A 13,095-nucleotide genomic window follows, 5' to 3' on the forward strand; every position below is an offset into this window, starting at 1 on the left:
TGTAAGAAAACAAGTCTCTGCCAGAGTTAGAAGAGGAAAATTACACATGTAAATAGAAATGCCAACAAGAAAGAGGGCTCTTCCTCCCACAGCTGTGAAAGGTAAGTGAGCCGTCACAGCTCAGTTAATTACAGCTGCATAAGACTGGGAAGGGTCAGAAACAGTGCTAGTTGGGAATTAGCAGGCTGAAGTGCTAATATCGTTTCAAAGGGAGCTCTGAATTAATTGACTGGACTCCAGTCCTATTTATAACCTAAGACACTAGGGAAATTAGTCCTGACTTGAAGAGAAAAGAGTCTGATTATATACTTAAAAAGAAGCTTTCTTATGGAACATATATATTAATAACGCCAAGGAAGCTGGGGAAACGTTTTTATTTGGCTTTTCATGAAATGGATGGTTTTAGAATAAAAATATTGGACTTCTGGTGAAATGGTTACATATTAAAACAGCCAAAATAGAGGAACATGTCCTATAATAAGCACCCATTACCCAAGACTTAGTCAATGGCCTGGTTATCCTCTTGGCTAGGCCAGGAATTAGGGCAAAATACATACTGGTGGTCAGTGTAGGTTTTCAGTGCCTTAGCATGTGCCCTACCACCTCCTTACTTCTAGAATAGGTTCTTCCATGACTGGCTCCCAGAAACACGACCGCCTCTTCCATCTTGCATTGCCACTATGTTGAATCATCAACATTTACCCGTATATTGGAGAGTTCCCCATCCATAGTTTTCAGACAACCAATTATTATTGTTATTATGACTTATCACTTGATCATTTGCCTATTTTTTCAATAGGTATGTTGATTACAACTTTTCACTGGTTGTATTAACCCTCTGAAAAACATTATTACCTTAGGATAAAATCCTAGAAGATGACCCACTGATTCAACAATAATGTACATTTTAACACCTCTGAAACGGTACCAATTGCCCTCCGGACAGGTTGTGACTGAGCCAAGTTCTCTGGTCAAAAGAGAAGGATACAATACAGTTGATCTTTCCCAACCAATGGGACTGAAAAGTCCAAAAGTATCTGGGGCCACTGAAGCATGTGCCACAAAACCAATCACTGAAAAGCTCATTCTCTTCTATCAAAGGTGGGGTTCAGACCCTCAAGCAGACACCACCTCACCATGTGAGGCAAACCCTGCCATGTTCACATTTCTGCTTTCATAACTGACAGGGTCTAAATGCAGCAAATCAGCAGATGAGTGGGAAAAACACACAGTGAACACGGAGAATTCACAAGTGATAGGCTGGTGACAGGCAGCTTCAGCAGCTCTGACCACCCAAAGGGGTTCTGAGCCAAGGCAGGTAGTGAAAGTGGTTAACAGCTCACAAATGCTGTACACATGGGTTATCTTGAAGAAATATTTTATGTGAAAAGCTCAAAATTGAATTAAAGTCTGGCTTTAAAAACTTTACATTTTTCTGGAAAATTAACTTGTCTTTACTTACTTGGATCGTTGGTACCACTAGTCCTGCATCCCAGTGGATGCTATACAGAACTATACACCCAGGATAAGCCATCCACAGCTGAGAAAAGTTAAACTGATTCTTTATTCATCTAGCTGGCATAATTCTTCTGGCATAACTGCTCTGAGTAGTGTAAGGAAAACCTTGATTCTATGCACTTCTTGGCACTATTTGTGTGACCATGGGGAAAATATCTTGCAGGGATCTCGTGTCCTCAACTGTGAAGTCAAAAGTATGGGGTCAAGGACAGAGGCCAGGATGATGTCCAGATTTCCCTGATCCTGATTCTCACATTTTATGATTCTGCAATCACGAGCAATTCTCACCTTCACAATGGTCTCCAAGGGCGGACGCTCTGTAACCCTGGTCACAAACACAGCGGAAGGAGCCCTCCGTGTTCCTGCACTGCCCATTACTGCAGAGATGACGGTGCTGGCATTCATCAATATCTATGAGCAAGAGAGTAAAAAGAAACTTAGAAGTGGTGCTTTAAAAGTGAGTTTTTAATCATTCATGTAAAGGAGGTCTATAAACTATCTGGTTTCTAATTAATTTAGAATTTTCATTATGTGATTCAAACTGACCTCTAGTAAAAGGTCACTCATTAATATCCCTGTAGGGAAAACCAGATGAGCTTAAAAATTTAAGCAATGAGCTGAGAATCTGTACATATTAATTCTACTGGTCACTGATGAGGGGCAAATACTTGGCTGTAATCTGGGAATCACAACGAAGCTTCTTGGAATTCCTTCTATAGGTTCAAGTTTAACACTCTGAGTTTAAAAGCCCTAAGGCCTGTGATAGTCTAAAGCAGGGGTCAGCAAGCTACAGCCCACCACTGCCTATTATTATAAATAAAGTTTTATTGGAAAATAGCACCACACATTCATATACTATCTGGCCCTTCACAGGAGAAGTTTGCTGACCCCCCTGATTGAAAAGTGTCATGGCGTGAAGGTCTTCAATTCTTTTTCAGTAATTTACCCTTTAGACCCCTGGCAATCAGGCTTCCACCTTCTCTCTCTCTCAATGATTTTCTGGGCAAATCTAATGGTCCTTCAAATGGGCTCTCAGCCCATTTGATACCTACATTGCTTCTGAATCCCTCTTGCTTGACACACACATCCTCTGCTTAGAGATTATTTGTTTTGTAACCGCAATCCTGAGCTCAGGCTCACACACGTGCCTGCATCGTATCCACACGTAAAAGGCATGATAACATATTGCATGTACTCCATCATTTACCTTCACCATCAGATTCTGGCTTTCCTGAGGCAGGGCCTCTGTCTACCACATCTTTTTTTACTCCTTAGATGACCTAGTGTTTCAACGATCAGCAGGCACTTATTTCATGTTGTTTGCCGATCAACTTTACTCATCACATTTTGCATATGTGTATCTACTTCTGGCAATGTGATTCTGCAGGAGTTAACACCACAGGGACCCTACACCACTGTTCTATCCTACTCTGCTTTACAGCATCATTCTGATCATCCTGGCATTTAGCACCTAACATTGGTTTGCCCCTATTTCTAACCTGGTGGGTGATTCTCCTGTGTCTGACTTATCTCTAGGAGTGACATCACTGGCTCTTCAAAAGGAAGGACTATGAACACGATAGTCTTATTACATTATGGGTGGACGTCTACCCTTATCACACACACTGTAAAGGTCAGGATTCATTAAATAAAGTATAAAAACTTTGAGAGGGACTAGAATCTAGAACAAATTACTTAATTTATCTGTGTACATGAGTGTGTTTGTGTGTGTCTGATCATTCTTCACCTCTAGATTAGGTATTGTAATGACTCTCTTTGTTCTAGAAAGGGATAATTGAAGAAGGTTATGATAATATTGGTAGATCCCTTTGTAGGACCACCATACATTGTCTCTTTTATAACACTACCTCAGGAGACCTTTCTACTTATTAAATATCTAAAGTTTACATACAGACATGGATATGATTTGTTTCCCTATAATAAAACAACTGATCAAGTACAATGTGTATTCTTAAATAAATGACGTTTAAATGACATTTCTTTTCAGGAGCTCTGGACACTTGTGCTTGTCACTGGTGATACCATAGTATTTTCAAGCTCAGGAAGCATATACTTGTTGGGAGGTGAAGTACAGTTGACCCTTGAACAATGAGGGGTTAGGGGGGCCCACCACCACACAGTCAAAAATTTGCATTTAACCTGACAGTTGGTCTTCTGTCTCCACAGTTCTGCATCTGAGGATTCAACCAACCACAGATCGTGTAGTACTCTACTAAGTATTCACTGAAAAAAATCTGCGTATAAATGGACACACGCAGTTCAAACGTGTTGTTGAAGGGCCAATCTGTAATTCTGTATGAAGTTCAATGAAGAAAAATACTTTTTTTAAGTCTAAGGTCAACCCCAGTGAGGTCCAAAATCCTCACTATCACCTGTAGGAACAGGGTATATTTCACAAACTTTATCCCTGAGTATAAGGGGGATGCTATTTCAGTCTTCCTGAAAAGTCTTGTTTAGTGATTATTTTTTTTAAAGTAAGAATTTTAAAAAGCTCAATGCATACAAAAACTAGATCATTAATATTCCAAAACATAATACCAGGCTGACATAATTCGCTTCTGAGTGTTAATCCTATTAGGTGAAACTTTCAAATGATTTTAATACAATTGATTTTCTGCAAGTAAGGAATTACACAGAGTAACCATTTTTCTTTCCAATAGTAATGCCCAGCCACTGACCACTAATACCTTAGTTTTCAAATTTAGACTTTTCCCATCCTGTTTCATTGACTTTCCTGACTTAAGTGTAAGTCCCTTGATTTCTGGCACAATAAAACAATCACGTAGGTAGTTTCTCAAAACCCACTCACTTTACTGAGTGCACATTTTTTTGTAGGCACGTGCCTTAAACTGCAATCACAGTAGTTCATGGTGCTACACTCCTACCTTCACACTGGTCTTTTGTTGCTGACAGCTGGTAGCCCTGCCCACAGGTACACCTGAAGGAGCCCTCGGTGTTCTTGCACTGCCCGTTTATGCACAGGTTCCCTTGCTGACATTCGTCAACATCTGTAAACACAATGACAATTGTTTACATTAGTTCTTATATCTAAACACCCCATTAGCTAAAGTTTGAGATTGTAAACCAAGCTACTGCCCTCAAAGCCTTCCACTTCCAGGCTGGCCTTTTAAGGCATGAACCACAATAGAAACTTTTTAATAAGCAGAAAAAAAGGCTCTGCCCTTTCCAATGCATTCTGGGGTTATTATCACAAAAATAATAGTACTTCTCCTAGGTGAGGCACTCTACATTCTAGTTTGAATCAGCCCACCAGTGTACCAACCATCAACCTCAGTATGCTGAACTGTAGAAAAGAAATAATTACAAATAGATGATACATTTATGATGAAGTAACATTGTTTTCAATACAACATCAAGCTCTTTGCCATCTCTCTCTCTCTCATACTTTGGATATAGCACAAACACAATATGAAATATTTTAGAGTTGAAAAAAGAAAGAACCTCAGCACAAATGGCTACGAGGCAGTTTGCAGGCCTGTAGAAGGCAGAAAAAAGGCAGAATTAAAACTCTCCCAAGAATTTAAAAAACAAAATAGAGATTTCTACTGTACTAGAAGAACCTGGAAAAGTATAAGGTCAAACAGTTGTGTTAAAGGACACTGAGCTCATTTTCAAAGTAACAAGGAAAGCCAGGAGGCATGATGTTTTGATGATAGATGTTGGAATGTCTAAGGAGAAAGTGATGAGTGAGGACTTTTTTTCAAATGCCTTGAATAAACATAGAGCTCTTGACTGAGAAAGAACATAATTCTTTATAAGTTTCCTAGTCGTGGATATGAATTTACACGAATGAAGAAAAGCCTGGCCTCCTCAATACCTTGAACACTTGTAGAAGCAGCGCGTGTTTTCTAAACGCTTTTGTTTGGCTGTCAGGTTGGTCTGATCTAATTAGATAGTGCTGTCTTGCCTTCTCTATGAGGATACAGCCTCAGAAGGTTCTGCTGAAGAGCTAGTCAGTCTGTAAGAGTTTATGATCATTAAAATATGGTAGGACTGAGCTTCACCACCTCCACCACAGGTCTGCTGTGAGGATTAGTGGAGACAATGGATGAAAACACACCAGCCCTGTACTCAGGGTGGGAGAGAGGAGTCCTGATCTTAAAAGAGCAGAACTTGTTTTAAGGAAATCACATCCTAAAGATCAATGTCTGACTAGTGCTTCCTTCTGAAAATATCCTGTTACTTAAAATGCATCTACAAGGTTTTTAAAAAATTTTTTATCTAGCAGGTTCTTATTAGTTATCCATTTTATACATACTAGTGTACACATGTCAATCCCAATCTCCCAATTCATCCCACCACCATGCCCCTCTTCCACCACTTTCCCCCCTTGCATCTACAAGTTTTTGCCAGGAGAACTCAATTAACTGCACAGTCCTTTCCCTCAAGTATCACTGACAATTACCTGTTTCCTGAGCAAAGTTGCATTTCTTAACCTCTAGTGAGGCGTTAACCTTTTGAATTTTATCTTCATGCAAGCAAGGTGTCAGGTTATGCTTCCTGAAAAAGCTCACATTGACTATTAATGTAACTGGAGTTCAGAAATTTGTTTCTGATTTAATTTCTTGCAGAAATTACTTGAGTTTACTAGAAACTTTTGTTTCACTTATTGTGAAGTTGATCCCTTTTGTTTATATATAATTCCTGGCTGCCAACTGTTGACTACCAATAGAGAAATTAAATAAGAATTTTGTCTTACGAATGATTTTACACCTTTCCAGCATTCTCAGTCTACTAGCTTTTCAAGTGGTCGACAGCAAAGACGAGCCCACACCATGTTTTCTTTCAGCACATTCTATAAAATACTTGAGACGTCAGTTCAAGAATTTAAGACCAACAATAGCTCATGTAGCTGGTTGGATCTCACGTAACGTCTGACAACATTTTTAATGCTTTGGCCTCTTTTTGACTTTCTCAAAGAAGATGAAAAATTAAGCATTCCCATGTGAAGATGTTTGCAGCAAGACTATACCCTCCATTCCAAGTACTGTCAGGATACACCAGACATCTTACATAAGTTACTCATTTATGTTGGGAAGACTGTCAGAAGTAATTCATTATAAGTAATGATACACATATTTGGAAAAACTCGAGGCAACTCTGTTATCTTGAATGAGGTGATCTTTGGGTCTTTAAAAGGACACAGGAACAGAGGCAGCATAATTCTACACATTAAAAAGCATTTTTTCTTTTCTGATGAGGGACCAAATTCCTATGACAAAAGAACACTTTCTAATAAAATAGGCATGCAGGACAAATGTCTTCTCTCTCGTGCCAAGAGATGAACAGAAGATATTATTCTTCACAAAAGGTATTTGTTTGTTTGGTTTTTTTAATCAAGTTATTATTTTATTTTTATTTTGGCTGCGTTGGGTCTGTTGCTGCACGCAGGCTTTCTCTAGTTACGGCGAGCAGGGGCTACTCTTCATTGCGGTGTGTGGGCTTCTCATTGTGGTGGCTTCTCTTTTTGCGGGGCACGGGCTCTAGGCGTGTGGGCTTCAGTAGTGACTCTTGGGCTCTAGAGCGCAGGCTCAGTAGTTGTGGCGTACGGGCTTAGGTGCTCTGTGGCATATGGGATCTTCCCGGATCAGGGCTCGAACCTGTGTCCCCTGCATTGGCAGGCAGATTATTAACCACTGTGCCACCAGGGAAGTCCCAAAAGGTATTTCTTTAAGGGACTTTTTGCCCATATTACTATGATAAGTCCTGCTCAGAGTTAAAATAGAGACTATCTCTAGGGTATTTATACATTTAGTACATACAGCACTAAAATGTACAAAGAAATACAAAGATACAAATAAGTAATGGATTAATACACTAGATAATGTATTTACAACCTGAAAAGAGTTGTCAGTACATTGAGTGAGGTGAAGACACAGTCAATGCGGTGCTGTTTCCTCTGCCTGCTAAGGTTTTCTCCCCTCTGTATTCAATATTTTAAGACCAAGTTCAAATAGCGACACCTCTGCAAAGCCTTCCCAGAAGCATGCAATCTGAATTAGTCACACACTTCTCGGCTTCAGCAGAACTTTGTACATGCCTATTATTTGGTGAATAACAACATCTACCACAAAATGTCATGCTCTGCCCCTGCCTTATATCTCATCCTCCATGTATTATCTCTGATATCTCATTACCCTATATTATCTCATGCAATCCTCACATCAACCCTCACAGATGCCATCATTGTTACCTTCTTGCAGATGAGCAAGTAAGCCCTGGCGAAATGAGATAACTTATCCAAGCTAACACAGCTTCAGAGTATCACAGCTAGAATATGACATACTGCCTTTTAAAAGAAAAAAAACCCCGAAACTCCAGACTTATTTGGATTTCACCAGTTTTTCTATGCAGGTCCTCTTTCTGTTCCAGGATCCAATCCAGGGAAACACATTATATGCAGGTGTCTCATCTCTCCAGTCAGTCTTTCCTTGTTTTGACAACGTCAATTGCCTTGAGGATATGGGCCAGAATTCCACAGAATGTCCCCAATTTGGACTTGTCTGATGTTTCTCTCATGATTAAGACAGGGGTTACAGGTTTTTGGAAAGAATAGCACAGAGGTAAAGTGCTTTGGTCCTCACATAATGTCAGGAGTACATGACATTCACATGACATCACTGACAACTTAACTTTCATCACTTAGTACTTCACTGTCTCCAATTATCTGATGCAGGTTTGCATCTCTTCCAATGAGTAATAGTTCTTTGAGAGATTTCAGCCTCTTGGTAACATACGCAGTGCCTGGAACATGTTGGTTCCTTCATACACTTGAGAGGAAGGAAAGGAAGGATGAATAGAAGCTTCTGCAGCAGCCCAGCAGAGTGCCCCAGAGACTAGAAAATACGAGTGTTCCTAGGGGTGGCATCAATTGATGGTGTGAATTCTCAGGTAGTAGGGAGACTGACTAGAGAGGAGCAGGCTCATCTGGGATGGCAATGCCAAGAGGAAGACGGTGGTAATGAGTCATTCATTCAACATGTATCTACTCTGTGCATTTTCCCTCTAGAGAGTCCAATCCTCGAATTTTAGGGATGACATGATATCAGGAAACCTGAGATTATCTATCCAAGGTTGTATAGTGAATCCCTGGAAGAGCCAGGATTCAGGTCAGTAGTGAGGAAGAAGATCGGTGTGCAGGGCAGGATAATTATGAGCAAGTACTTGAGTCAAAATAAGCACAGAATATACCCAGGGCAGTTGTGACATCAGTTGGATGGGACAGAGATTGCAAACTGAAGAAAGCAGTGGTGACAAATTTGGAATATGAAGTGCGGGCCGATTACAAGGGTTTTTATGAATAAGCAGATGAGAAGAAGCAGGCAGACTGGGAAGAGAAAGTAACATGACAGGCAATAAACCAGATACAGCAATCAAATAAAGATTAACGGCTTCTGATGCTGAGACCTTCAGCCACCATTAGTCCTGTATGTAAGGAAGATATAATACCTTTCAAGTGATTCTCATGTTTAACTTTTTCTGAGGAGATGCCCAGCTTAAGGAGTCAGAAGGAAAGCTGCGGATGTGGGAAAGGACCAGGAGAAAAGGGAGATGTGCCTACTTCATATGCTCTCCTGGGAGTGGATAGTATTCTGCTGTATGGAAGGAGTAAGGCAGCAAATTCAGACGTCTGTGAATTCCCTACTGCCAGTGGAAGATGCTTCAATTCTTACAGGTCAGTAGCAGGGTATCTGTTTACTGCTCCCCTACCACAGTGATAAATTAACCACTACCCTAGATCCTTCACTTTCATTGAGACAGTAAAGAAAAAATTTTTTACTTATTTCCTCTTTGTCCCTTTGAAAGAGCATGCTTTTAGGTATAAAAGTGATGGAAGATAGCAGAAGGGAAACAATCCATAGATTTAACCACAGAAAAAATGAAAACTTCTTAAAAAATTATTTAAAAAATTAGCAAAACCTTGGACAAATTACACTAATATTCTAAAGAAAACGGTATACATTAAATATATACACTGTACATAGGTTTATATATATATATATCCTATATATAAAGTGTTCATACACATTGACTTAAAAACTTGATTAATGGGAAAAGATATTAACAAATTTACAAAAGAGGAAATATAAATGTTTAACAGATGTATGAAATAAGTGTTTAATAATTAGAAGTGTTTAGGAAATTAGCACATAAAATACATATTAAATCTTTTAGAATTAAATCTTTTAAAATTAGAAATTAGTGTTCTTCTACTGAAATAGTTAAACACAGAACATTTTGCCTGATTATTCCACTTTTATAAATAAGGAAGTAATCCGAAAATTCAGGCAAAGGTTTATTTTTTAAAGAGATGCCTGTTAGGTTTTATTTTTACATAATAATCAGAAGCTGGAAAAAGTATGTTGTTCAACACCTGAAGAACAGCAAGAAAATGGTGACACAGCAATACACCGGGATATTACACTGCCTTTAAAACTAATGTTTGAAAAGAGTTATTAATGAAATGTAAAATGCTCATGATATACTATTAAATGACAAAAAGGTAGATAGAAAACTGTACACAGAACATAATGATATAAAATATCCATGAGATACAAATATCCACAAATGAGGTAGAAAGATTATTACTTTATCTTTTTTACCTTTCTGCATTTGCCACATTTCGTATAGCAAATGCATGTTTTTTAATAGCAATTGTATTGAAATAAAAATCACACACCACATAATTCATCTATTTAAAGTGTACAATTCAATAGTTTTTAGTATATTCACAGAGTTGTACAACTGCATGTATTGTTTTTATAACTGGAAAAAACAAAACAGATCTGTGGTTTACAGATGTTCTCTAAAAAAACACTGTTTTTCTCTATGTAAACAGATAGGGTCTGTATTTAATCACCATGAGGACTCACTTTCAAAGATGCCAACCAAAATGTGCTCCAAGTAGCTCAATCAAAATAAATGACAGGTAGTATGTTTCCCTTTTTTAAGGCTAGTTACTCTAATATGTTTTTAAGTGCAGTTCAAATAAAAGTGAGACATCTGATCACAGTATTTACCTTTACAGTGCTTGTGGTCTGGAGTTGGGGTATAGCCCTTGTGGCACGAACACATGTAGGATCCTTCGAGGTTGGAGCAAGTACCATTTGTGCAGATATCTGGTTCCAGGCATTCATCCACATCTTAAAGAACGGGGTATAATGCAAAGGGGAAAAAAAAGACAAAGAGGAAAAAAAGAAATAAAACATAAATAAAGGTGAATTTGGTTAGAAATAGTGGATCTTCTAAAGAGGGGCAGATTCTTTTTCTTTTTTTGGCCGCGCCATGCGGCTTCTGGGATTTTTAGTTCCCCAACCAGGGATTGAACCCAGGCCCTCAGCAGTGACAGTGTGGAGTCCTAACCACTAGACAACCAGAGAATTCCCAAGAGGGGCAGGTTCTTTAAGATAAGCTTTCAAATTAGCGCTTAAGAGGAAGAGAAGCTCTGGTATAAGGTATGTGTATGATGGTTCCATGGCTTAATTTACTTTCTGCAAAGTAACTCAAAAAAGGAACCAAACATGCTCTACAAATAAACTCAATGGAAGGCTTATTTTAGAGGGGAGGGAGGAAGAGAGGATAGATGTAGAGCAACATCCCCTGCAAGATAAAATATTCCAAAGAACCAAAGATGCGTGGAGGTCTAGTTAGGGAACTGATGAACTTCAGTAGAATGTCAGTGTTCACCGAAACAAGAGATATGACTCATGACCCAGAACAACCATGGGAAAGTTTTAACAGAAAGGTGAAAAAAAATCAGGCAAAACATTCTAAGATGGCATTGAATCAGTGATTAAAGAAAAAAACACAATCTAAGGGACAAACATAAGCCTACTGGGTAGTGTGAAGGTGGGGTATAGGCTGAAGAGGCAGATACAATAATAATATCTAATCTTTTTTTTTTTAACATCTTTATTGGAGTATAATTGCTTTACAATGGTGTGTTAGTTTCTGCTTTATAACAAAGTGAATCAGTTATACATATACATATATCCCCATATCTCTTCCCTCTTGCGTCTCCCTCCCTCCCACCCTCCCTATCTGCCCTCCTCTAGGTGGTCACAAAGCACCGAGCTGGTCTCCTTGTGCTATGCAGCTGCTTCCCACTAGCTATCAATTTTACATTTTTTTTTTTTAGATTCCATATATATGTGTTAGCATACAGTATTTGTTTTTCTCTTTCTGACTTACTTCACTCTGTATGACAGACTCTAGGTCCATCCACCTCACTAAAAATAACTCAATTTCATTTCTTTTTATTTACAAGCAGCTCATGCAGTCCAATATCAAAAAAACAAACAGCCCAATCCAAAAATGGTCAGAAGACCTAAATAGACATTTCTCCAAAGAAGATATACAGACTGCCAACAAACACATGAAAGAATGCTCAACATCACTAATCATTAGAGAAATGCAAATCAAAACTACAATGAGGTATCACCTCACACCAGTCAGAATGGCCATCACCAAAAAATCTACAAACAATAAATGCTGGAGAGGGTGTGGAGGAAAGGGAACCCTCTTGCACTGTTGGTGGGAATGTAAATTGATACAGCCACTATGGAGAACAGTATGGAGGTTCCTTAAAAAACTACAAATAGAACTACCATATGACCCAGCAATCCCACTACTGGACATATACCTTGAGAAAACCATAATTCAAAAAGAGTCATGTACCACAATGTTCATTGCAGCTCTATTTACAATAGCCAGGACATGGAAGCAACCTAAGTGTCCATCGACAGATGAATGGATAAAGAAGATGTGGCACATATATACAATGGAATAATAGCTAATCCTTATCAGGCACTTACTGTATGAAGGCACTGAAGGCTTTACACATATTCTCTCATTTAATGCTAACAAAATCCATATGGGTTAACCCTTCACAGAGGACGGAACTGAGATTTAAAGAAGTTCAAAGCTTGTCCAAGGCCACATGGTTAGAAACTGATGGCTCAGATTTGAACTCAGTCAGGCTAACTCCAAAGAGCATCTTTTAAACTGTAAGGTTCTGTCATAGGTAAAGTTAAGTCTAGAGATAGAAAAAGTTAAACAGAAAAAGCATGACTTTGTTCTTATGATTTGCTAACACAGCATTTATATCAATAATCCTTATCTAAGTGTTCACTGATTTCATTCAAGAAACTTTCATTAAGCTCCTACTAGAATATTGTTATTTCAAAAAGAAAAATTTGAGTTCTGTGCCCCATTTGAATGCCCCTGGGTAAGTCCACTGTGTATTGCAGAAAGAAGGTATATAATGTAGCATAAAAAATCAAAAATTTAAAGAGAAAAAACTTCAACCATAAAGTACCAAAAATATACACAGCATCACAATTTATACTTAATTTTACAGTGGGCTACAACTTAATCAAAGTATTTTATACATAAGGCAGACAAACAATAAAAAGGAAAAGGCTCCTGATTGTACCCCTTTCATTTCACAACGCTTGCCACAAAAGCAATACAGCTTTCCACCTCAGTACTAACAGAGAATCACGAGCACATTAACAGAGACCTAGTTTTAAGTCA

The 13,095-nt window shown here is 38.6% G+C and overlaps 1 protein-coding gene across 12 annotated transcripts in view; it reads right to left on the bottom strand.

The window, feature by feature from the left end:
- Positions 1 to 13,095, bottom strand: part of LTBP1 (latent transforming growth factor beta binding protein 1) — a 461,631-nt gene that overhangs the window by 89,875 nt on the left and 358,661 nt on the right. For all 12 annotated transcript variants that reach the window (XM_060026845.1, XM_060026844.1, XM_060026842.1 and 9 more), the window contains 3 exons: positions 10,581 to 10,703; positions 4,425 to 4,547; positions 1,807 to 1,929 (listed from right to left, as the gene is read on the bottom strand). In XM_060026845.1, coding sequence (XP_059882828.1) covers positions 1,807 to 1,929; positions 4,425 to 4,547; positions 10,581 to 10,703 — 369 coding nt within the window. The remainder of the gene's footprint in view (positions 1 to 1,806; positions 1,930 to 4,424; positions 4,548 to 10,580; positions 10,704 to 13,095) is intronic.

Source organism: Delphinus delphis, chromosome 12 (assembly GCF_949987515.2).
Source record: "Delphinus delphis chromosome 12, mDelDel1.2, whole genome shotgun sequence".
Taxonomy (NCBI): domain Eukaryota; kingdom Metazoa; phylum Chordata; class Mammalia; order Artiodactyla; family Delphinidae; genus Delphinus; species Delphinus delphis.